Source organism: Dermacentor variabilis, chromosome 8 (genome assembly GCF_050947875.1).
Source record: "Dermacentor variabilis isolate Ectoservices chromosome 8, ASM5094787v1, whole genome shotgun sequence".
NCBI lineage: Eukaryota > Metazoa > Arthropoda > Arachnida > Ixodida > Ixodidae > Dermacentor > Dermacentor variabilis.
Window position 1 is genome coordinate 96,419,348 of NC_134575.1, and position 26,985 is coordinate 96,446,332.

The 26,985-nt window shown below is 47.6% G+C and overlaps 1 protein-coding gene across 1 annotated transcript; it reads left to right on the top strand.

Moving 5' to 3' along the window:
- On the top strand, positions 1 to 26,758 carry LOC142590424 (uncharacterized). The gene is made up of 5 exons (XM_075702521.1): positions 1 to 160; positions 20,279 to 20,340; positions 20,559 to 20,636; positions 21,550 to 21,582; positions 26,652 to 26,758. The coding sequence occupies exons 1-5, from the start codon at positions 73 to 75 to the stop codon at positions 26,736 to 26,738; spliced, it is 348 nt and encodes a 115-aa protein (XP_075558636.1). The 5' UTR covers positions 1 to 72; the 3' UTR covers positions 26,739 to 26,758.
- Positions 26,759 to 26,985: the final 227 nt, after the last annotated feature.

The window sequence follows — 26,985 nt, forward strand, 5'->3', positions numbered from 1 at the left end:
ACCAGGTGTCTCACAAACGACTCTCTCGCTGGCCACCAGGAACGTCCCGCAACGAGAACACAAACCAGGAAGATGAGGTTAACGGTGCTGGGCGTGTGCTTGCTGCTGAGCGTCACCTGCTGCCTGTGCGCTCCGAAAAAGAAAATTCCTGCATTCTGCCGTAAGTTGGACGTTCTCGGTGCGTTAAATGTGCCGCCCGACTAGACCCTCGTCTCAGTGGTAGTGTTTGCCTTCAGTCGCTTTCTCGATAGACGCGCAGTTTTTGTCATCAGTTAATATTTACAGAGCGTGTGACAGCATCTGTCGTCGAAGGCCCCTACCAGATACCTCTGTAGAACTGTGATGCCGTGGGATACGATAGAAACCAGGGAGTGACAATGAAGATCACTACCACTGGGTGGTACGCGTGTCGTGATTATACTACTGAACGTCACAAAAAAGAAAACTTAATGGCTGGAAGACCCGCCATGTCAACCTATTTAAATTTATAATTATGGGCGTGACTTTCCATGGGAAAGCCCTTAAACATCCCATTCAGTCGTTTTCAGAGCGCTACGTTATGCGCAAATATATTTCTCTAAGGTAAATACTTATCTCCGTTATTATCTTGTCTACTTAGCAGGTAATTAGTACTTAAAATGATCCTGGTGACAGAAGATGACTGACGGCCGAATACCTTAGGTCTTATAATGTTACCTTGCACCAGTTTTTCCTTTAACGACTTCAGTGACGTTGGATTTGACGCCCAGCATAAGCGATAGAGGACTGAAGGGCAATAGATTCTTTTCATCCCATTGTATTCAGTTCATATCATCCGCCCCGGCGAGTGGACAATTTCGACGCTATCGGGAGCCTGGCCTCGTTTTATCTGAAGACTGTTTGGATCCGACTGCTGGTACGATCTGTTGGGAACTCGGCGCTGACGCCCGTGGTTGTACCTGGGTCGCAAGCCCCAAGGGTAGCGTTGGCCTGGCGGCCTGGGGTACAACTGCAAGCATCCGAAGGTCCCGGCAAAGCATGAGTCGACAGGTAACAACGAAACAACTTGTTTATTTTAACATCGCAAAGAGTTGGCGGTCAGGTTTGACCGAAGTAGAGAGACGGGAGAGCACTTCACTCAACGGAAGAAATCGGAGCCCTCCCTCTGGCGTCCGGGGGCAGCTGTTTTTATACTCTCGCAGTTGAGGGCAAGAAGGAACCCCTCAAAAGACGAGCACGTGAATGTACAATGGGCTAATGGTGACGCACACTGTCGTAGCGACGCCGTAGCACCATGTCGTGGCGCTGCGCACGATCTCGTAGCACCTGGTCGTGGCGCTGCCGGTCGGACACAATGACTGTAACGAGAAGATGGTCCCTGCTTTGGCATCGCCTGTTTCGGGCACAATGACTGGAACGAGATCCCTGCTTTGGCATCGCCTGTTTCGGGCCCAATAACTGGAATGAGATCCCTGCTTTGGCATCGCCTGTTTCGGGCACAATGACTGGAACGAAATCCCTAGGCGGTCGCATCGCCGCAGACGCGCCTGGAAACACCTGGCGATGAGTGTTGCGGTGACGACGATCGGGCCAAAATGTCCGCCGCCCCGCCGCCGTCGCGCCGGCAAAACCACGTGTCGCAGGCGAAACGCAACAGACCGCCCCGCCGGGGAAAGGAGATCCCGATGGACAGGGGACTGCATCCGCTGTCCGGAGGGATGTCGCTCGATGATGCTCATAACCGAAGTCGGGCGTCCCTTGACGTTTCTTGAGCGCAGCGCACAGAGAAGGCCTCGTTCTCTCGTTCAGGTTCGCACGGGACACTGCAAAGTGACTTCGGGAGAGTTCACATTTTTGTTCTCGTTCCCGGCAAGCGTTAGAACTACGCTGAAAACTCAACCGCTCAGTCAGCAAGCACGGCACAACCCTCACTAAGCCCTGCCAGGCTCTTTCCCCTTTTTATACCACTGCCTAGTTCCTTACAGTAGTCTAGCATCACTCAGAACGCGTCCACAAATTGAAAAATTGCACTAGAAAGCATATCTTCACTTTGAAACACTAAACAAAAGCAATATGTTAAAAAAAATCCTGCCTCAGGAAGAAAAACATCAGTAACAAACAATTTTGAGGCTGATTCCTACGTTAGGGGCTTCGACTTAAGCCATCGGCGTTACCGTTGAGACTCCCCTTTTTGTAACGCACCTCAAAGGAATATTGTTGTAAAGCGAGGCTCCAGCGCAGGAGGCGGCCATTTTTGGGAGAGATGGTCTGCAGCCATTGGAGAGGGCAGTGATCCGTCTCAATGATAAACCTCGAGCCGGCTAGATAGCATGACAATTTCTGAACGGCCCACACGAGACACGCACACTCTTTCTCGGTGGCGCTATACGCCTGCTCACGACTGGACAGCTTACGACTAGCATACAGGACGGGGTGTTCTACTTCTCCATTTTCCCGTTGGCACAGTACAACGCCCATGCCTCGCTCACTAGCATCGCACTGAACAATGAACCCTTTTGTATAGTCTGGCGATCGTAGCACAGGCTGGCTTGTTAGGGCGCTCTTTAGGGCGCTAAAAGCTCTTTCCTTGGTCTCGTCCCAGACGACTGTTTGAGGCTCTGTCTTTCTTAGAGCATCCGTCAGGGGAGCCGCGATATCAGAGTACCTAGGGATGTACCTCTGATAGTAGCCGGCGACACCTAAGAACGACCGAATATCGGTCTTTGTGCGCGGTTGCGGAAAGTCTCGCACAGCGGCCACTTTTATTTCAGAGGGGCGGCGACGACCCTGACCAATCACGTGACCGAGGTAGACAACCTCGGCCTGTGCTAACTGGCACTTAGGAGCCTTGACTGTCAAGCCCGCTTCGCGCAGGCGGGTTAGCACTGCCCGCAAGTGTGTCATATGCTCAGACCAGGATGCGGAGAATATCGCTACGTCGTCTAGATACGGTAAAGCGAATTCTTGCTGTCCCCGCAACACTTTATCCATGAGACTTGAAAAACAGTATGGCGCGTTCTTCAAACCAAAACTCAACACTTTAGGACGGAATGTTCCCATTGGTGAAATGAACGCCGCATACCTACTAGCCTCTTCTGTAAGTGGAACCTGCCAATAACCCCTGACAAGATCTAGGGTGGAAATAAACTGAGCGCTACTAACTTTCTCAAGGCGCTCCTCGATGTTAGGGATCGGATAAATTTGATCCTTAGTGATGGAATTAAGCCTGCGGTAGTCGACGCAAGGACGAGGTTCCTTGCCCGGTACCTCAACTAAAATCAAAGGGGAGGTATAATCACTCTCACCTGCCTCAATAACACCGAGCTGTAGCATTTTCTTTACCTCAGCCTTCATAATATCGCTCTGGCGGGGTGACACCCGATACGCCTTGGATCGTACTGGCTCTGTGGAGGTAAGTTCTATATCATGAGTAAGTACAGAAGTCCTACCAGGCCTCTCAGAGAACAGACCTTGAAACTCTTGTAATAGCTGGTGTAGTTCGGTTTTCTGCTCAGGCGACAGCGGTGCTTTACTGATAAGGTCACTAATGACTTGACCGGTGTCTTCCCTGTTCGTCACTGAGCCTAGTCCTGGAAGCTCGACCGGAAGCTCTTCAGGAACGTTTACCATCATGCACACCACTGCTTCCCTTTGTCTATAAGGTTTGAGCAGATTACAGTGGTAAACTTGCTGTGCTTTCCGCTTTCCTGGCAGACTTACCACGTAGTTAACGTCCGACAGTTTCTGAACAATTCGTGCTGGGCCCTCCCACTGCACGTCTAGTTTGTTGTTTAGCGATGTGCGCAATATCATGACCTCATCGCCAACCTCAAAACGACGGGCCCTGGCTGTCCGATCATAATAAACCTTGGCCCTCTGCTGGGCCTTTGCCATTGCTTCACCTGACAACTCCTGTGCCCTTCTTAAGCGTTCGAGGAGCTTAAGCACGTACTCCACCACGACTGGGTCGTCGCCCCTACCTTCCCATGATTCTCGAAGCATGCGAAGCGGAGATCGAAGCGAGCGACCGTACACCAGTTCAGCTGGCGAAAACCCCGTAGCCGCATGCGGCGCGGTCCTTAAAGCAAACATCACCCCAGGCAAACACAGCTCCCAGTCAGTTCGATGTTCAAAACACAACGCTCTCAACACGCGCTTCATGACGGAGTGGAGCTTCTCAACGGAATTCGACTGTGGGTGGTACACTGAGCTGTGTAGCAGCTTTACCCCACACCTTTCGAGAAAAGTTGTCGTCAAAGCGCTAGTAAACACTGTGCCCTGATCTGATTGAATTTCTGCAGGAAAACCAACTCGCGCAAATATGGACAGTAGTGCATTAACTATCTCAACTGAGCTGAGTTCTTTAAGCGGCACTGCTTCAGGGAACTTTGTCGCTGGGCAGATCACAGTCAAAATGTGTCTGTACCCCGTGGTTGTTACCGGCAGAGGTCCCACAGTATCAATAACGAGCCGTCTAAAAGGCTCCGTAATGATAGGTACCAATTTCAACGGCGCCCTCGATTTGTCCCCTGGTTTGCCCACCCGCTGACAAGTGTCACATGTCCTCACGAAATGGTCTGCGTCCCGAAAACACCCTGGCCAATAGTACTCTTGCAAGAGACGGTCCTTAGTTTTCTTAACTCCTAGGTGTCCGGACCACGAACCCCCATGCGACAAGCGCAACAGATCCTGGCGATAGCATTGAGGCACGACCAGCTGATCGAACTCCACTCCTCTGCGGTCTAGATACTTCCGGTACAGGACTCCACCTCTTTCCACAAAACGCGCAGTTTTCCTGGCGATACCTTCTTTGACATTGCAGCGCACGTTTTCCAGGCTGCCATCCTTTTTTTGCTCGGCTATCAAAGCCGACCGGCTGACTTTTAGCAACCTATCAAGTCCGTCTGACGTAGGCGCGATGAGCAAATCAGTAGATAGCTCTTCTAACTTTCCCGTGTCGGGCATTTCCTCTCCAGTATCTGGCGCCTTTAACGTTACAGATTCAAGTTTATTCAGTTCGGGCGTGCTCGGAATATCAGCTTGCTGCGCCTCTGACCCTTTTTCGTTGTTTGATAACGTCGGCCCCGCAACTACCGCCTTTGCAGCGAGCTCCCGAACCTTCGATCTGGTTAAGGCCTGAACACTAGCTTCACCAAACAAAAGCCCCTTCTCGCGCAGGAGGTGATCGGACCTGTTTGAAAATAGGTACGGGTACTGGGGTGGCAGCATAGATGACACTGCCGCCTCTGTCTCAAGCGCTCCGAAAGGTCCTTCAATAAGCACCTTTGCTACTGGCAGACACACGCTACGAGCTTCCACGGCTTGCTTGATCCATGCGCACTCGCCCGTGAACATATGGGGTTCTACGTAAGACGGGTGAACTACATCCATCGTAGCTGCGGAATCGCGAAGCACTCGGCACTCTTTCCCGTTTACGAGGAGGTCTCGCATGTAAGGCTCAAGAAGCTTCATGTTCTCGTCAGTGCTGCCTATTGAAAAAAACACAACTTTTGGTGTTGTTTCCGGACACTGCGCCGAAAAGTGACCCGGCTTCTGGCACGTATAACAAACGCCCGCTCGCCTCATCTCGAACCGCTTTCTGCGTTCGGCTTCGGCTGCCGTCTCTTTTCGTTTGGTCGGATTGCTTTCACTCGCATCCTCACTACGCGTGTCCCCCTTAAATCTCATGGGCGTGAACCTTGGCCTCTCAGACTTGGAGCCAAATTCACCCTTTTGACCGTCCTTAGCTCCGCGAGCTCGACGCGTCACAAACTCCTCGGCTAGCTCAGCGGCTCTAGCCACCGTACTCACGTCTGGCCTATCCAAGACCCAGTATCGCACGTTCTCCGGTAACCGACTATAAAACTGTTCTAGCCCGAAACACTGCAGAACTTTATCGTGGTCACCAAACGCTTTCTCTTCTTTGAGCCACTCCTGCATGTTCGACATAAGCCTATACGCAAACTCTGTATATGACTCACTTTTGCCTTTCTCATTTTCCCGAAACTTCCGACGGAACGCTTCCGCAGACAGCCGGTACTTTTTTAGCAGACTCGATTTTACTTTGTCGAAATCCTCTGCTTCCTCTCTATCCAAGCGAGCGACTACGTCGGCCGCCTCGCCGGGTAACAAAGTGAGCAAGCGCTGTGGCCACGTTTCCCGAGAGAACCCCTGCTTCTCGCACGTTCGCTCAAAGTTAACCAGGAACAAACCAATGTCCTCTCCAAGCTTAAACGGCCGCATCAGGTCAGTCATTTTGAACAATACGCGTTCTCCTGCACCGTGTGCCTGACTTCCATTACGAGCGCGTTCCATCTCTATCTCGAGACGCTTCATTTCCAAAGCGTGTTGACGCTCTTCTTTTTCTTTCTCTGCTTTACGTTCACGCTCTTCTTTCTCTTTCTGTTCTTTAAGTTCGCGCTCCTGTTTCTCTTTTTGCTCTTTAAGTTCGCGCTCATGTTTCTCTTTTTGCTCTTTAAGTTCGCGCTCCTGTCTTTTTGACCTCTCCTCAATAGTCTCAAGGCATTCCGACAGCTCGTCATCCTCAGCCTCTAACTCAAGAATAGCCTTTAGCAGTTCAGGTTTTCTTAGTTTGTCTGAGACATCCAGACCCAACTCTCTTGCAAGCTCCAACAATTTCGGTTTGCGCAACGACTTCAAATCCATGGCTGCTCTGAATGCTGCTTTCTCTACTGCTTACTATTGTCTTGCCGCAAACTAACCCGGCAGCAACGACAACCACAATTACCAGCTCTGTTTCTGACACTAACAAAAGCCTGGCAAAGCTCAGAAGAAGAAAGTCCCGCACTCACCTAACCTCGCAGGCAGGAATTCCGCGCAGTCGTTCCGCTGCAGGCAACCAGTCGTCACACAGGGCTCGTTGCACTGCTCCCGGATCGTCGTTGAGCTGCTCAGCATACTGTCAACTGCATCTCTTTGCTGCTGGCCTCCGTTGTCGCGATCTCGCCGCTGGCAGACAGTTGTTTGAAGTCGTAGGCGATCTCACCGCTGGCAACCAGATATTTGGATCCGACTGCTGGTACGATCTGTTGGGAACTCGGCGCTGACGCCCGTGGTTGTACCTGGGTCGCAAGCCCCAAGGGTAGCGTTGGCCTGGCGGCCTGGGGTACAACTGCAAGCATCCGAAGGTCCCGGCAAAGCATGAGTCGACAGGTAACAACGAAACAACTTGTTTATTTTAACATCGCAAAGAGTTGGCGGTCAGGTTTGACCGAAGTAGAGAGACGGGAGAGCACTTCACTCAACGGAAGAAATCGGAGCCCTCCCTCTGGCGTCCGGGGGCAGCTGTTTTTATACTCTCGCAGTTGAGGGCAAGAAGGAACCCCTCAAAAGACGAGCACGTGAATGTACAATGGGCTAATGGTGACGCACACTGTCGTAGCGACGCCGTAGCACCATGTCGTGGCGCTGCGCACGATCTCGTAGCACCTGGTCGTGGCGCTGCCGGTCGGACACAATGACTGTAACGAGAAGATGGTCCCTGCTTTGGCATCGCCTGTTTCGGGCACAATGACTGGAACGAGATCCCTGCTTTGGCATCGCCTGTTTCGGGCCCAATAACTGGAATGAGATCCCTGCTTTGGCATCGCCTGTTTCGGGCACAATGACTGGAACGAAATCCCTAGGCGGTCGCATCGCCGCAGACGCGCCTGGAAACACCTGGCGATGAGTGTTGCGGTGACGACGATCGGGCCAAAATGTCCGCCGCCCCGCCGCCGTCGCGCCGGCAAAACCACGTGTCGCAGGCGAAACGCAACAAGACGTAGTGAAGAAAGAATGACAGCTAAAATAGAAACACTGCAAAATTACGGCCCAGATTTTTTTTTATTTGTTGATTCGGTGGAGACCATTCTCCCTGTGAGCCACGAAATTATCTGCAACATCGTGCATACTATACTAAATTGTTAGCATCGTTCATGCATGTAGTTGAGGGAAAAATAGCATCGCTTAGGGTGAACTTGGCCTAGCCCACGTTATTGTCATAATCAGCCACAAGGTCAAGGTATTCGCTGTAGTTTTGTGCAGCGGCTTCTTTTCAAACCATGCTCTGTCTCAACAGCAGCAAGCACTTGGTGTAAAATCATCCTGTTACCAAATAGTCAGCGCCTCACAGAGCTAGCTTCGCCTCTTGAAACATAGTTCCAAGGCACCTCCCGCGGAATTGAACGAACTAGCTTCCAGATGGCAGCCATCCACGAACGCATTCATAGAAATTGCTTTGTGGCCCAGATTAAAATGCTGACCGAGAGACAAGATTGGAACAACGAAATGCGTCGTGCCGGCAATTCAAGACACCGATCCATCACTTTAGACGTGCACAGTATAGGAATAAACTGTGCAGATGCGCGACAGGGCGAGCTTCTTTAGGCCACATATTGAAACACTTATTCGTGGAAAGCAGCTGTACAGGCCTTGAAAGGCATGCGTGACGCAAAATGAGTCACACAAAGAAAGCTTATTGCGGAGAGTTGGGAGAGGTTGCCAGTCGCGTCGTCTTTACAAGGGGAGGTGAACTCGTATCACGGAGTGACTCGTATAGAAAATTCCGCACACGCAAGAAATGGTAATGAAATGAGCAATTGAAATAATAGGGTATAATTGCGCAATGTTTAATTGTGAATGTTTAATTCATAATATTGATAGACTAATAAACGGCAATTGAATCAGATTCAATTTCTCTTGGGCATGTTCATTGGTATGGTTTACTGTGGATTATTTTTCATTAGAGCGACGCAAAAGAGACACACAAAAGTGAGAACACACACACACAACCACCAGCCACGTGTGTGTGTGTGTGTGTGTGTGTGTGTGTGTGTGTGTGTGTGTGTGTGTGTGTGTGTGTGTGTGTGTGTGTGTGTGTGTGTGTGTGTGTGTGTGTGTGTGTGTGTGTGTTTGGCGCAGGTAAAAAGTTTGTTTTGGTCACTGTAAGTTTCTGAATCATTTTCCTTTCTTGCTGTTGTAGTCCCAAACGCCACCACTCGAAATTGAACATGGCAACGTTTAACGCGCGAACCTGCTCGAGTGAAACCAGCATAGCGGGGCTCTTTCAGGAATTATCAGGCATTGGCTGGGATGTCACTGTCCTTAGTGAGACGAGAAGAAGTGATAGGGCTTATGCTGTGCTAATAACGGACACGTGCTCTGCTAGAGTTCTTGCAGATAAGAGTATACATATGGGATCGGACTTGTAATTCAAAACGAGGTAGCGGGCAACATTGATTAATTAATTCGCTAGTCAGCTCTAGTAAGGTCACAGTTGACGTCACCACTTGTCTCCAGCGTCACGGCAATCATGAATCGTCAGCGAAATAATTGAATAAGTAAAATTAATCATTTCTAGAACATTATTGAAAGTGTAGCGGTCGTCGTAAGGAAACTAAATAGGAGACAGAATAAACCTAGCGCTAGCCTGCGCTCCAACGTCCAGTCATAATCATGAAGAAATAGAACAGTTCTGCAAAGATATTCAATTAACAATGAGAAAGGTTCAAACTCAGTATATTAGTCAGGTACATGGCGGAAGAACAGATAAGGTGTCTAAACGAGGCTGCCGTGTCAACGATTTTTAGTGCACAGTCACCGGTTGATATGGCGAGCGACGGCGTCGGCCTCCCTCGTAACCTAGCGAACGAGCACAGCGAAGGATGAAAGACCGAACGCCGGCCGTAGCGCGGATGAAAGACGGCAATAGCGAAGAGAGCGCGAGGACAAAAGCGGAGGAGGAGAGTGCAGTGAAACCATGAGGCGGAAAGCGGAGTAGTAGTTTATGGCGTAAGCATGAAAAGAAAATCGTAGTGCCGCGCGAGACGGGCTCTGCGGCAACGATGACCACGAGATGGCGCCAGAGTAGCGCGCGTCGTCTCTTCACCGATGTCGCCACCAATACCATATATGGTAACAAAGCGCTGCATGCCCGGAGGTCCGTCTGCGGCGCTTGTTGTGAATCGCGGCCACGCGTCACCCACGCGCTGCCTCTTGCGATCTCCCGCCTAGCGAGGCAGTCGCGCCACACTTCGCTCCGTTTGCAACGAGACAGATTGTCCGCGCCAGCCAACATGTCGCAAAATGAAAACACGTATGCAGCTTGCGCTCAAATTTCGCATTATAGAGTTATCGCATTCGTCGGTGAATTTTTTCGGTCGTGGTTTACGGCTCTCTCGGCGGATGACGCGGATCATGGGGGGGGGGGGGGGGTCGCAAACTGCCGTAATGGATGACGACGGCAAAATCTACGAAGGAGACGGTTCGCTGCGGTACATGACAGACGTTATTAGAGATAACTTCAACACGAAAGAAAGCGTAGTTCACACAACATATCCAGCAACCACAGAGAAGCCCGAGATCGAAGTAGCGTAGAAAGATAAATTATTGATAAAAATCCGAAGGAAATTTTCGTAATAACACAGTAGCGGGGCGCAGTGAAATCTCAATACAGCTAGTCAAAAACTTCGGCTCAAAGAGGAAGGCACTGCTGAATAATGATGCATAGAACAAGTGATTAGAACGGAGAAAATTCTGGTTGGATGGCACGAAAGCAAGATTAACCTCATCTACAAAGGCAAAGGTGATAAGGATAAGACGGACTCGTGCATGTTAGTTACAGTAACGTCGGTAATATATAGAATGGCAATGCAAGACATAAAATTGGAACTGTCGAAGTGGGTGAAAAAAAAACGATGTACTGGTAGAATTGGAGAATAGGTTCAGTCCAGGCAGAAGCTTAGATGATATGTTTGTACTAACTCGGGATATAGACATTTCAGCAGCTCAGAATAGACCTTTATCGGTAGCATTTCTACATATTCAAGGAGCCTACGGCAAGGTAGACAAGGAATTGTTATGAGATATTCTTAAACACAAACGCATATATGACAATTTCGTGGAACTGCTGAGGCATATATATAGAGACAACTGAGTACTAGCTGTATGAAAAGGTTGAGGAATTAATGAAGTGGTGGAAATTCGCCTAGCACTGAAGCAGGGATGTCCTCTTTCTCCGTAGTTGTTCAAGCTTTAGGTTAAAAGCATAGAAAGACGACTGGAAAACAGCGACTTAGCGTTTGATTTATCTACATGTGTAATGGACAAATCGTGCGAGAGAAGCTTCCTGGACTGATGTATGCAGAGGACACAGGGCTACTAGCGGACAATAAAAGACATGTACAGACACTTGCGAATATACGTGGCAACGCAGCAACAAATCGGCCTTAGGTTTAGCTCAGAGAAATCGGGAATTATGATCTTTAATGAGAAACGAGTAATTATGTAGTGTCGATTCAAGAGAAAGTCATACCCATAGTCAAGCAATATAAATGCCTCGGCGTATACATGAAGGAAAGACTTACTCAAGCGCCCACCAAGAGAATGTGAAAATAAAGGGAAAGCGGAATGCTGCAATAATGAAATACAGAGTACTGTGGAGCCACAATAAGTATGAGGTGGTGCGTGGAATCTGGAAAGGGGTAATTGTGCCAGCGCTAACATTCGCAAATGTCATTCTGTGCTTAAAATCGGATATCTTGTCGGGGTTGGAAGTTAACCAAAGATCGGTGGGCGGATTTGCTTTGGGAGCTCACGGTAAAAGCCACAATTGAGTGAGTGCAGGCTGACATGGGTTCGGCCTCGTTTGAAGTCAGAAGAGCGCAGAGCAAAATTACTTTCGAAGAAAGACTCGGAAACATGGATGAAAATAAATGGGCAGTTAAAGTGCATCTGTACCTGAAAAGCGCGGACACAGAATGGAGGAAGAGGTAAAAAAAGTTGGCAACCAAGTACAGGATAATTGATACTGTAAATAGACAACCAGGATTCATCAGAAAGAAAGTGAGAGAAAGAGACCGTGAATGGGTGCAAAGAATGTAAAGAAAGAAATTAGAAGGGAAAATCTGTACGATAACACAAAGGGAAAGTGCCTTGCTATTTGAGGTTCAAACGGAGAAAAGGACAAAAACATACCGGAGCAAATATTCGGAAGTAGGTGAGGCATCTGCATACTGTAGTAAAGATCGGGAGCACAACGTAATGGAATGCGAAGGGCTTCACCCAGTGAGAACCGTAAGTAACGTACACCTTCCAGGAGCGCTTGGGTTTAAAGTGGAAGGAAGCGTCACCCGGTCAGCAGTCGAGTAAGCAAGAGACGTTTAGAGTATTTGTGGAAAAAAAAAGCAGGTAAAAGATTGATACTACCAGATCTTTTGCAGATTAAGGAGATGTATACAAAAATGCTAGATAAAGAACATGTAGAGCATGACTGATTAGATCAGGCAGGCTGGATGACTGTTTGCTACCATACAGCGCTGCTGCCGGCAAAGGGATGAAGCCCGAATAGGGCTGTAGTCATCTCGTCCTGCAGACAGAAGGCGCCGTTCAGATATCCTATCCGTTCTTCCACCGTGGTGATGGATGAGTTCAATACGAAACTGGTAAAGCGCAGGCTGGGGAACGGGCACTTGGAAACTACGGCATTGACTGCAGGAATAATAGAGAATAGATGTTGGTAGAATTCGCAGAATCGAATTGACTCTGAATAATGATGACCTTTCTCAGCAAGCGCAATAACAGGAAGTGGACCTGGAAAATTCCTAACTAAGACATAAGAATCGAAATAGATTTCATAGCCTGTGCCGACCCATGCAGAGTGCAGGATGTAGAAGTTTTCGGTAGAGCAGAGCGCAGTGATCACACATCAGTCAGGTCTAGGATTGCTCTAAAGTTGTAGAGAGAAAGAGACAAATTAGTCAAGAGGAAACAGGCCACCTCGAACGCAGTAAGCGTAAAAGCAGATGAATTCAGGCTAGTGCTTGCAAACAAGTGTGCAGCTTTAGAACAGAAAGATGAAGGGACTAATAGTGAAATCGTAACTAGACTGATTTAGGAAGCAGCACTTGCAAGTGACCTAAGGCACCAACCCAACTACGTAAGGTCTCCCACGTAACAAGAGACCTAATTGTGAAACGACAAAGCATGACAGTGTCCAATTCAAGTTTGCTTATCTGATGTGATCTGAATTCGCTGGACTGTCAAACCTGATAAACAAGAACAGAATAAGTGATACTAATTTATAGCATCGGAAAGATTGAGGCAGCAGTAAAAAAAAATTACGGTAGAATTAATTGCACGAAGACTGTCGACGGTAATGCGAATAGAAGGCGAGCAATGTAACGACAGACCACATTAGGAAAGTGACGCTTGTTTGAGACGTGTAGTGGTGATTCTGAGATTTTCGTTACTTCGGCTATATATGCACCACACTCCGATATGGTCCCATATACGTATCTATGCCGCTCACTTGCCAAGGTCGCCCATGAGCATAGAGGCATGACGATGACTGTATGACGCTGACGTACTGATGGTAAACTGAAAAAGAAGCAATGATTTATAAGTGTGTCCCAACATTCATGCCCCAAGATTTAAACATATGTAAATGCCATGTAGCCGGGCAGAACCGAACTAATGTTTTTTGTCGTCACTTTGAAGGAGATAGTTTTTTTTTTTTTGCATTTCGCCTAATTACACAATTAGTCCGAATCAGTTATTCAACTTCTCAAATGTTATGATCAGATGAAAAGCGTCAATTAGTACATTGTAGAGGTACAGGAAAAACTTTCGATACACCTTTCTGTTGCTCAATACGTGCTACATTAAAGTTTTTTTCCGAACGGAAAAGAAGCACGCGAATACAGGCAGAATTGCCGCGCCACTGGCCGCTCGAGGCATCAACGAGAAGTATATTCTAGCACACCATAAAATTATATTTCAACTAAGCTCGAAACCTGAAGCAGGTCCAGCAGCGCGAGCAAAACTATAAACCGGAACATGCCATACTTCTTTAAATGACGTCACAATCAAGTGATCCCAACTACGACGTCACTTCCGTTCGTGGCAGCAGCGTCTTAGCATGATATTTCGCATGCATTCCGCTTCTACCACGCGCGTGTCACCAGTTACCGCTTTGATGACGTGTTGTTCGCACGTCACCACGTGACATTCAGTACGCATCCCGTCAGCCGCGCTTGTGGGACGTAATCGCGTAAGCTAAGTGTTTGGTCCTCGCTAAAGGGCCCCTCGCCAGGTCTGGCCATTCTGAGCTGGCCATTCTGAGCTAGCGTGCATACAATGCACGCTAACGATCGTGTCTGCTAAGTATTACATCGCTAAGCGCCGCGAAAAGAGCTGAAATTTCAAACCGAACGCCGTCTGCCCTTCTCCTCGCGGGCGCCGCGCTCCCAGCCGGGGAGTCGACGCACATCGAACAAGTACGCCTACGTACATGGCAGTGATGTGACGTCACTCATAGTGGCACGCGATTTCGAGAATTATTAAAGGCAACATCTGTTATTTGTGTAATCTGTAGCTTCAATACACGAATAAAAGTTTAAAGAAATAATGAGACAGACAAAGGGAATGTCTGCGTGTTTGTTTGTTTTTTTTTTACTTCGCGCCGCAGCAAGAGAGATGCACTTCCGTTTCCGTCTGCTTGTTCCCACGTCGTGCAGTCGCGCGCGTAGACAACGAAACAGTGTCATTTCCTACCGTGTGCCAGCTCCCGAACATGCTCGCTGATCCTCTTGTGTCTGCCTCAGTATTCGTGTGGCACTGACTTACACCGCTAGCCAGGTGTTGTAGTGCATAGCGAGTAAGATCGTCAAACATGAAGTTTGGCAGCGATCATTACGTAATGGAAGTCAAACTGGAAGTTGAGAAAGGCCGAACTCGAGAATTCGAGGTCATAGATAGACTTTTTCGTAAGAGCCCAAAGATGAAACGAAACCACTAAACTCAATCTCATAGACTGGTGGGAGGGCGTCAGAAGGGACATCAAAACAGCGTCCAAAAGGATTTTTACACACACTAATGTAGAGGTAATGGACTCTAAACTTGCCCACCTAATAGAAGCCAAGGAAGCCATAACCAGAAGGTAGCGGGCCCAAAGGCTAAATCATAGGCTGAGAAAAAGAATCGCAGAACTTGACAAACAAATCGAACAAGATTGTAACACCCTCTGCCATGAACAGTGGGATGAGTTTTGTGAGTCAGTCAATGGGCAAATAAGGAACGGCAAGGCGTGGAAATTGATCAAGCATCTGCTGAATGAAGAAGGCACCAAAGCCAACCGGAGACACAGCCTCGCCCGAGCTATACACATAGCCCTTAAGAATGAGCCTATCGAAACAGTTACCAAACAACTAATTGACAAATACCTACCATTTAGAGATGAGCTGGACCAACCACTTCTATGAGAATACAGGAGAGTCGCTCAACCTGAACTCGACCAACCCTTCACCATATCCGAAATCCGGTGGGTGTAAAGTGAACTAAATCGAAAGTCAGCCTCCGGTCCTGATGGAGTAAGAAGCAGATCACTTAGCAATCTCGATGCGCCGTCAATTGAATCGCTGATAGACGTCATCAATGAAGCATGGATCCCATGCGAAGTCCCAGAAGAATGGAAAACAATACAAGTTATACTAATACCGAAACCGGGTAAACCTCCAAGCTTGAACAACTTAAGCTTGAACAACTTAATCACTTACATCATGCGTGGGGAAGGTCGCTGAACACGCAATCCTTAATAGGCTAAAAGACCACTTAGAGGACAATAATATATACACTCACAACATGCTAGGTTTTAGGTCCGCACTTTCCACGCAGGATGTCATGAAGCAAATCAAACACCACATACTCGATGAATATTTTAGAAATATTAAGGCCATACTTGGATAAGACTTGGAAAAAGCGTTCGACAGCGTCAAGCATGAGTACATCCTCAAAACGATAGAAGACATTGGACTAGGGTTCAGGATGTTTAAATACATCAAATCTTTTCTCGAAGCACGCACGGCGAAGATAATGGTCGGCGACACAAACTCGGAAGTGGTTCAGCTCGGACATCGAGGAACCCCCAAGGATCGGTGATCTCTCCCATTCTTTTCAACCTGTGCATGATTGGTTTGTCCTGAAAGCTGGGCGACATTAAGGGTATTGACCATACCATATATGCTGGTGATCTCACTGTATGGTGTGCTAGTGGCAGTGAAGGGCAGATACAGGACGCACTGGCTGAAGCGATCAGGACGGTGGAGGGATACCTGAGACCCACTGGACTCAGGTGCTCCCCACATAAATCGGAGTTGCTATTTTATAGACGTGAAAAAGGGGGCAGGGCTAAGGGCTGGGAACCTCTATCGAAAAGCGATATACACCTACTTACAGAAAATGGTATCAATATATCCAAAGTCAACGTGATCAGGGTACTAGGCTTTTTCATTGATGCAAACGGTGAAAACCATACGGAGGTCAAGAAAATCACCCTTAAAACGGATAACGCGTGCAGGATAATCAGACTCCTGGCAGGAAGACACAAGTGCATGAAAGATAACCTCATCAGGTTATTCAACTTTTTCGTACTCTGTCATATTTCATACGCCGCTGCCATGTACAACTGGACGCAGGTTCAACTCAAGAAGCTTGACGCAGCGATCAATAAGGTTGTTCAAAGTGCATTGGGGCTCCCAATTCGAACCAGCACTGAAAAATTGTTCAAGTTAGGAATACACAACACGACGATGGAGATCGCGGAGGCTCAAGAAATATCACAAATAGCGACACTATCTACAACAAGCACGTGAAGATCAATCCTGGCCAAGATAATTATCAACCCCATTGCGGATCCAGCAAAGTACACTAAAGTTCATCAATAATTCGCCGACAACATAATTGTCGCACCGCTACCCAGGAACATGCACCCAAAACATAACATCAAATGAGAGTTGCACAAGCCTGGGCGTTAATCAAGAAAATGGATAAAGAGGGCAGAGGAGCCTGCTTTGTTGATTCGGCTGCCTACAAGGATCGAACTAAGTTCGCGGTGGCGGTAGTGGATCAAGGCAAATGCACCAACGGCGCCACGGTTACACAAGCAAGCCTGAAGTCGCTGAACAAATTGCGATTGCATTGGCACTAACAGACGATAGATTCACAAAAATATATAGTGACTGGAAAACAGCTATTAGAGCTTTGAATTGGGGAAAGATGGCCCCACTGGTTGTGAGAATAATTAACAAAAGAAAAACAAATGTTACACGTTACACATATTGGTTCCCGGCGCACTTTGGTTCACTTGACGGCATTCCTGTCAATCCAAATGAATCGGCCAACAGCGTCGCCCGCGACCTTACAGACCGGGCCGCTTTTACATATGGTTCTGATTCTGCTGGATTGGAGAACCTACAGAGAGATACGCTCATTACATACAACGAAATTACAAAACATTACTGCATGGGAAGGAGGGAGTTTCCACCCCCTCACTGTAGGCTAAACAGAGCACAAGCAGTTACACTTAGGCAACTACAAACACAGTCTTATTATTCACCTGCACAAATAAAGGAATGGTATGACATTGCAGACATGAATATTATATGCAAAGCATGCAAAAAGGAGATATGCACGCTTGAACATCTGCTCTGGGAGTGTGGGTCGCTCGGCCCTGGAATTTCCCGGAATCAGTTTTTAGGAATGATCAGATCTCCAGATCACATCCCTCAAGTCCTGGCTGTCCAGTACGCCCGTGATAGTCCTAGGAGGCTTGATCTCCCGGTCCCAACATGGGACTAGCCAGGCAGGTGGCAACACCTTGCACAGGACCAGAATAATGTTCTTTCCTCCTCCTCATCCTCCTCCTCCTCCTCCTCCTTAGTCCGCTTCGCAAAACGAGACAAACGCAACAGCTCGCGCGTGGCGCCGTTAGCGAAGTGCGCAGCGCAGCACAAAAGCGAGGAGAAAAAAATGAAGGCGGAGCCCGTGACTTATGCATCACGCGATCCTCCTGCTCCGGTATGAGAGAACGCAGGGAAGGAATTTCCCTTACGGGAGACAGACAGGGCAAGCGGAGAGTGTCTCGCTTGGCAGTGGCGCTCGCCTCCTGAAATCGTGGGTCCACGGCGCAGAAATAATTCTGTCTCGCCTGTTAATGAACTAGCCTGAATAATTACTGCGGCAGAACGCTGGCTAGAGCGCACGTAACAGCTTCCACCGTGTAACCGAAATTTGCTACGAGGCCTGGTGAGGGCCCTTCGACATGCAGCGCCTTTGGAGGCAAAAAATGGCGAGGCCGAGTGAACGCGTCATCACGCTGCGCGGAATCGGTCGTGCAGCGTTGTGCGCAGAAACACGGCAGGTACTCGCCGAGAAGCTGTGGGCATACCACGCCAGGGCCACGCCGGCGCACTATCTCTGGCTGCAACTTTCTTTTGCAGTGCAGCCAAAACTACGAAGCCGAAGCACTTTTTTTTTACTGTGAATCTGCGTGTAGTACGCGAATGTAAGCATCTGAAGCCAAGTCGCATAAAACAAACCGTACCCACTATATTTTTAAACTTTTTTTTCTTCAACATTTTTTCTTATAACAAATGAAGCTAGTTAGGAAGCATTTCCGTTTGTTCGTGTGCCTGGTTTTCTGGCTTTCCGATGTCCGGGTCTAGTTTTCCTGGTCCTGTATACCACCGGCATATAACCAACAAAACGTCAGCACTACTTGGCTACAAATGGCGACTGTTTTCCATCGGTCTCCTCGTACGCCATCGTGTTTCGACGCGTGCTTCTCTTTTCTTCTAGCTACAGTGTCGTGAGACAGCTGGCATAGCGGCGCTCCTTTTGTGCAGCGGCAATTGTTCCTCGCTTATTGCGTAGGGTCAACATGTCACACCCGCGTATATTAGAACACCGCCAGCCCTTTCGACGGAACAGTCTCTTTTGATCGATGAAAGTCTTTCCTTCCGGAATCGACAGATTTGGATATTACATACGGATCCCGACCCTGCTGACACCCTGGCTTTGAACTGTGCTTCACCTACACATTATACCGCTATTATATCGAGCTGAGAACGAAGTTACGTTGTGGAGCTGATTATAGCTTGGTTGCGTTCATTAATAATGACAAAAATTTAGAATACATTTTAGCAAAGGCAGACAGGGACTAGAGCAGACGCAGATACCAGAGTGCGCTAGCACACCCGTGTGTCAACATGTTCATTTTGTCCCTTTCTGCCTGCGTTAAAATGTTTTCCAGGTAAGTTTACAAACATGCCCAACACTCAGCCGGGTGTCACAATCCCAACACTAAAACTGTGCGGAATCGGGGACGATATTTTTGCAGTGTCTGGATACCTGAACAGCCCTAAACATTTTCATCACCTTGCCACGGCCAGAAAATCGCGGTTGCCTTATTGATTCCGTAACGAGGCTGTAACAGTACGGCTCATTAAGTCTGTGGCCTTTTTGTACGGAGCTTAACGTCGTGATTTAGACGGCCACAGTTTGTGAAGGCTGTAGTTCTGCCGGGATGGAGTGTAAATTGGTGTACGTAGACACAGATGCACTCTCAAGTCATGAAATGGTCAAAGTTTAGCATGAGTCTTCGTTTACGGCACCCCACACAGGTCACTGCGCATTTTTTTATGATCTAGAACTTCATTCCTGATTGAGCATTATTTTATGACGGCCTACGGGCGTTCTGCAAGGACCTCCGATTCTTCCTCAGCATCCACGATCTATAACCCTCTGACTTTGAACAGACGATTTGTATGTTTAATGCGAAAGCATTATGTGCCCCATTACGCGAAAACCTGGCGTCGTAGTCGGCGGCGTGACTGAATTATGGTAGCAAAATGGCCGACGTCAAAAAGTAAAACCTTATCAGAAAATACTCGAAATGGTGGAAAATTTCTCAGGGAGCTTCCTGTAAACAAAGTGATGCCTTTGAAAAGGTTGTTAGGTAAATTTCGGTCTGGGTGGCAATCGAACCGGGGCCTCCGGCGTGGGAGACGAGCACGCGTCCCCAACGCCAGGGCGGCTCTACGGTTGTGGTCGACTAAATGTGTGCCTGGCGCATGCGGCAGCGCGCACGTCACGTGGCAGCCAATGGTTAAGAGGTGGCGCCACGTCATGGGCGTATAAAATGAGTGCATAAAATAAAAAAAAGCATTAATGTCCAATCGAATACAGCTGAGCGGTCCTTCGAGTTGCGAACTCCTCGCGGGCGAGCCAGCGTGTTGAGACGCCTGGCGCGTTTTCATTTGGCCTTACCGAGGCGCAGTTAAAACGCAGGCGAGAGCTTCGCGCTGGCAAGGACCGCACAGAAAAAAAAAAACGAACAAAACATTTCACGAAAGCGACTGTAATGCTTTCGTATTCCCACACGTGAGCAGTCTTAAGTATCTCTGCTGAATTTTTTTATCTGATTTGTTCGTGTATTTGGATCTCCTTTTTCGTTTCCTTTCAGCGCTGAGACTTCGGGACAGAGTGCAAGTACTCGGATGCGTGTGGATGTACCTCTCGCCATCTGTAAGTACGGGATTCTACAGATTATATTTTCACGCGAGGAGTCGAAAACTAATTTCCAAAGAAACATCGTGGTATTCGTAGTTAAGCGTGTACATCAAACAGCATGCTGTCGTCAGATTAAAGCTCTAGGAAAACATGTCCATTATCAAACAGCATGCTGTCGTCAGATTAAAGCTCTAGCAGATTAAAGCTCTAGAAAAACATGTCCATTGTCGCAGCTTCAGAATCGGCTGAACCAGGTCATGCAGTACAACCGCCTGAACGTCCAGACACTAGCCAGGTTTATCTGCACACCGGTAAGTGCCATTTGTTCTTATTCGAAAATTTTCTCTCGCGATTCGCGAATACCTCTGAGCCGCAAGCTAGTCTGGTAGACGAAACCCGGCATTCTTTCCATATGCGGTACGCAGAAAACTAGCCGAAAATTAACGCAACGGCGACTGGCATACCGTAACATTACCTACTTATAGGGAAAAGCTGCACAGATTACCGCAATTCTGGGGTATGATGTGCAGCGCCTCGCAACTCAATTCGCTTTGCCTTAGTCATTCAATTTGCACGAGCGATTCGTGGTGAATTGCGGTGAGAGCCGTACTTTCGAATTGCACGTAGTAACTAAATATTCTCTCTTTCTTTTTAAGTAATTTAAACCGATTTTCTTAAACGAGGTTCCAAATAACGCACTCTGGCGGCGGCGCGAAAGCTTTCGACGTTTTTCTTACCGGTCGTGGAAAAAGCGGCTTCTGCCACGTATATTAGGCTGTCCTGTGCTTTCTAGAAATAACGTAATGTGCAGCTCGTTCTGCATTTTATGGTGGTCAATGTAACACGTCGAAACCCTGTGAGAACAGGCCTTGTTTGTGTGTTTCATTCATTCATTCATTCATTCATTCATTCATTCATTCATTCATTCATTCTGTTTTGGGCCATAACAATGTGGCTACAGCGCCCTTAAGACAACGTTGCCCCCGTGTCCGCGGATTTCTACCGTGAGTCTTGCTGAGCAGCAGTCGCCATGGGCACTGCAGGACGTATCATTAAAAATATTATTCTCTTTTTTTAATAATCAACACAAGCTCGGAATCTTATTTCTTGTCTACATAATTATTACTACATTCTCCGCCTGTATACGCACCATTCTTCCTTTCTTTTTGTGTTTGCTCTCTTCCCTTTGTGTTTGCGTTTAATTCTCGTACTCTTGTTTCGCAGGAAGCAATGTTCAGCTTCAAGAAACTTTTTTCGGTAAGTAGAGGCGTCTGTGGAGTGGTAAGACGTCATTCACGTAATTCCGTCACCAGCAGAATGTACGACAGCAACAACCCCATTCGCCCAATCGATAACAAGTGGTCCCATTTTAACTATTTAACCACAAGAAAGGTACCGTATATTCAGTGCCCTAGTCCGCACTCACGGCGTGGTCTTTCGCCTCAAAATAATTTCTTCGACACCTATTGCATAACCAGTACATGATGATTTTCACACAAGTACACAGCAGCGTATGTACTAAATAATGCTCTCCGATAGTAATAGCCATCGTCATACAGAATATATTACCCGAAGTTTTCGCCAATGATCTGCCGAAGGTTTGAGAGCTTGTAACCCCCGACTTAGATAGGGGAGGCAAAATCATTTCAAGGTTGACATTGAGACTAGCATTAGCTGAAATAAAGACAGCAAAATGCAGCATGACACATATTTTTTACTGATTTTCATTCTAGTATTGCGCTTTGAACTTTTCTAACGGGGCCAAATATAACTGGCCACAGAAGGAAAAAGGCAGTTTCCTCTATGTAGCAAGAATTATCTTGTCCCTTATGACCTAGAACATTCAAACTTAAACGTATTATAGGCTTTTGAGATGGAAACATTTTTTTATATTTCTGATTATTTATGTATTCCTTCTTTTTACATTATCAGTAAACGCTGGCAACGTTTTCTGCTATATTCATTAAATATTTGTTTCTCCGTAATAATATTACATATTAGTGCCCAACATTTGTTTTTAAATGTTACATCCCTAGAAGGTACATTTACTTGGCTTGCTATCTATATATAGCATGACATTTAATATATATTTAGAAGAGAAAAAAATGCTACCAGAACCTTCAAAACACGCTTATTTGCCGCTTTAGCAACCACAGACCAATGCACAATCACATATTATTTTATTTACTCTGTTGATTACACGTTAAATTATCCCAAAAAAAATTTCGGGGGAGATTTAGTAGTAAGTGCGAGAAATGCGTTAGCATTACGTGACACTTCTCTGAGGTCCCGCATCCATGGATATTAACCGTGTTCGCGTCACTTGCCAAGTGTTGTGCAGGAGCTCACTCGACACATGTCCTGCCTCTTCGGAAAGCGATGTGCGACTGACAGTGGTGCTAAGCAACCCACCGTTATTTGCTATATATATATATATATATATATATATATATATATATATATATATATATATATATATGGTGTCACAGCTAATTTAATTGGACGAAGATTTACCCAAGATAGACCCAAGACTTCTAGAGAAATCATACCGACTCCATAGTAGCCGTAGTCGCATGTACTTGCGGCCAGCATTTTTTTCATCACGAAGTATACTGGCCCAAAGTACATGCGACTACGGCTACTGTGCAGTCGGTACACTTTTTCTAGAGCTGTTTGGTATGTTTTAAATCTTGGTCCAAGTTAGCTGGGACACCCTATATATATATATATATATGTGTGTGTGTGTGTGTGTGTGTGTGTGTGTGTGTGTGTGTGTGTGTGTGTGTGTGTGTGTGTGTGTGTGTGTGTGTGTGTACGACCGGCTTCCGACACTTCACACACACTTTTTTTCCACTTAGGCACTTAATGCTAATGCATTATTATCTATGTGGAGGTTATAGGGAATATCGCGTTCATGGCTGCGCGGAGCTTACGCCCTGGTGGCACGCGCACTAAAGATGGCCTCCGTTGCTGTTTACCAGGAAGCCGATAGACGCCATGCTGAACAAGCAGCAGGATGACGCCGCGCTGTCGAAGCGCCCCTACGACGTGCTGGGCGCGCAGAAGCCCTGCGAGAATGGCGAAGCGTAGGCGCGCAGAAAACTGGACGGCGACGAATGTGCTCCAAAGTCTTGCGTGTACTTCCCAACATGTCTCTGTTAGTGCCACGGATTACTAATGTGGCGCTCGAGTGGCCAGACACTCAATAGGACGATGGTGCTTACTAGTGAGCCCTATAGATCCTGAAGAACATCTAGTTTGACAAAATAAAAGGCCTAGTTTTACGTATTTATGGGTATTTTGCACGAGTCAGCTCTATTTCGTCGCGCTTAATAATTGCGTCACTATGGCGCGAAAGACAGACAAGAGCCCATAAACTCACGGTACGTGCTAATCTTTGTACGGTCGCGTGTTAACTAGCTGCATCAGGGTGGCCGTGTTCAAAAGGGCGCCAGGACTTCATGGCAGCGCCGACATACGAATAATTGGAGAGCTGAACACAGTTAGAATATAAAGGTAATTGTTACACCGATTTTTCGGATGTTGGCGCCGCCGTGCAGTCTTGGTGCCCTATTGAACCCGTGTACCGTGTTGCAGCTCATATTTCACGCGACTGAACCTGAACGGTTCTCATTCGGCGAGAGTCATTAGGAATCGACTCATACTTATCCCTTTCTGCTGAGCCTTTATTGTCTTTAAACTGCGGTCGCTCATCTCGCTTGAAGTTTTCACGATTGGTATCGTTCATGTAGCAAGACCGGTCAAGAAAGGACTAGCGTACAGTTAGAATTTACCATACGTTCTAATGCATCGTCTGACGTGCTGGAATCTACGTACGAGATTTTTATTGTTTTTCTTCCTAGGCCTCTGAATTATCAGCTCCGGAGCGTCTCTTGAAGCACTCAACTCAGCTTGAGAAAACGCCTTTGACGACACTGGACACCAAAATCTATCAAGCTTTTTTTTTTTTTTTAAGCTACGACACGACACCGCTCTTCCGCTTCTGGAGAGCGATAATGATTCAGATTAGTTTTGATTGTCTCTTCCGGCGTAGACGTAGATTACGGTAAACAACAGTGTTCGGCAAGATACTGAAACAAAACGGGAACAAGTCACCAGCTATTTTTGCTCATGTGATTGGCATTTACGTCAGCGCGTTTCTCCTTGTATAATCATCGTTTTGTGTGCCCTGCACTAGCATTCCAAGATGACATACAAACAAGCCCGCATTGCAAGAGCTGCCCACTTGCAGACAGCGTCTTTTCTATCGATGCATTCTTGATTTCTCATCACGTCCGTTGCTCTTAATGGCTAAACCCGGCATACCAGCCGACGACGATGCTATAGGAATAGCGAGAATTGAAATTGAAAATTAAAAACTGCGGTTTCAGGTGCATAAATCCATCGTTGAGAATAGCTCTCAATGCGTTTTGAAGGTTCCTGTTTATTCTACCCAAAACGCCAAATCCATAAGTCGGTGCCAACGTCCCTTGATCTAGGGAGAAATCCCTAGAAATGACAACATTGGGACGGCGCTACTCTGCCCCACTCCGTCTTCTCCGGCGTGTCCTCTTCGCTTGTTTCGGCGATTCCAGTGTTAACGTAAGCGCTCGCTGCACCCAGTCATGGCGCCCCTCTATGGACATTTTAGAGCGCAGCTCTTTGGCGTCCGTTCCTGGGTTTCGCGTCGTCGTCGGCGTTGTCGTCGGCCTCGTAACCAGCTCCGCCCCCCTTTCATCCCCCCAGCGCTAGCAGCGACCGACTGATACCGCTGGATGCCGCTGACGCCGCTAGAGAGTCAAGATAACGTGACTGCATAGAACACCGTCGCCGCCATGCAGAAAGAGGAGGAAAGGGTCCCCCCCCCCTGTTCTTGTGTGGCGGATAGGGTGCTCTTCAGTTGCCGACGCGCCGGTTATTCGTTGTCCCTGAAACCAACTCCGCAGCTGGGGTTGACTCACTATCGGCGTCAGCGGCATCAGTCAGTCGCTGCTATCTCTTCCCTCCTCCCTTTATCGTGTTGTCCGCTTGCTGCGCGCGCTTCTGCCCCCATCGTTTGCCGCTGGGTGTACACGCCGCCCCCCTCCCCCCTCTTCCTGCGAGTCTCCGGTTGTCAAAGCGCCGGCTCGAACTTAATTCCTTTCTTCGCTCCTCCTCCAATGCAACCCCTGTGCGGTGTCAATCTATCGAAAAGGTGAAACAGCTTATTTGCTGCGCTCAAATTTCGCATTAGGAAGTAACGTAATCGTCGGTAATTTTTTCACTACCTCTCCTCATTGTTTCTCTCGGCGCTTAGCCTTCCGACAAGGATCCGGTTTCAGTTTCGAACTTCGGGACCGCCGTCTGCACATGCATTTCCGGTAACTCCTACTTCACTGCTGGCGTGCATGAACTGTTAAAACTTCTTTCTGGGCGAGTTGGTGCATACTTAACGTAAGAATTGTGGCAGTGCAAACACATGCAACCACAAAGTAACAAGGACCAGACACAAGCGCTGACTGTCAACTAAATTTTATTGATGGAAGACGGATACCTTATATACGGGGAAAGGCAGAAGTGAAGGGTGAAGGGAGTGATATCACTCCTAACTATCCATTGAATGCTGCCTCAATAAAAAAAAAACGCGTTTGGCGCGACGTGTTACCGTATGATCACGGCGGAGGTTGTTTTTTTTTTTTCTTCATCCTCCGTGTTTCTGACCGCCTTACCCTTCCCTTACCACCTTGAGCTCGAAGGTATAGCCTGTTGGCACGATAGCACTCAGATTAATTCACGTGGTAATCTTTTTCGCCTTTTCGCGCCACGTCTCATGAAAAGGACTAATTGTTTTTGCAGACCCGACTGTATTCAGGCCTGCCGCTTCCGCGACAACGCGTCACCATGCGCTTCATTGCTCTCCGTTGTAAGTTCGAGCGTTGGCTCCAGTTAATGTTCACACGTGCCCTACCAACGCCAACTGGAAAGGGAGCTTTTCTAGAGGGCGTTGGCCTTACCCGGCATCGCTGTACGTTGCTGCCGTACGCTGCCATACCGTTGAAAGCTTCATGTGTGCCTCCATTAGTAGATATTTTTCTTTTTCATCTTGGGAGTCTCGCTTCGTTGCCGTAGACTTACATTTTAGAGAGAAAAGAAAAACAAAGATCTTTTGTTTCGTGGTAGCAGCATTTGCGGCCGATGAAGGCACAATATGTTCGTGCACCGAATTCCTGGGTTCCAGATGTTACCGCCTGGTATGTGTTCGCTGTCTGTTGTTTCGATCGTGTCTGTAAAACGTTGCTGCATATGCATTATTCATTTAAAAGAAAAAAATATCTTTTAACTTGCAGAAACCAGAAATCAAGGAAGGAATCACTGCAGGCACCATGTGCTTGCGGAGAATGATGCCGAGAATGAGACAGAATGATTCAGAATAAACCCAGCGAACTACCGCCACTACCACCTCTGTTGTTCTTTCATAAGGCTTTTGATGACCTTAAAGCGTTTTCCAATACGCTTTGTATTTGTTTTCTTTTGTTCCTACTGTACGCTTACAGGCAGGGTAAAACATACAACGAATTGTTGTTGCACTATAAAACCCTTCAAGTAGCAATAGTTAAGAATAGCCGTTCTGAAATAAAAGGACGGTTCCTTCGGAGACATGCCGTCAGCGGTGGCGACCGC

Excerpts from the sequence above, each read along its gene's own strand:
- LOC142590424 (XM_075702521.1), top strand. The coding sequence starts at position 73 with ATGAGGTTAACGGTGCTGGGCGTGTGCTTGCTGCTGAGCGTCACCTGC. Across the intron at positions 161-20,278 it reads GAAAATTCCTGCATTCTGCC|CGCTGAGACTTCGGGACAGA; the intron begins GTAAGTTGGACG and ends GTTTCCTTTCAG. Across the intron at positions 21,583-26,651 it reads GCTTCAAGAAACTTTTTTCG|AAACCAGAAATCAAGGAAGG; the intron begins GTAAGTAGAGGC and ends TTTAACTTGCAG.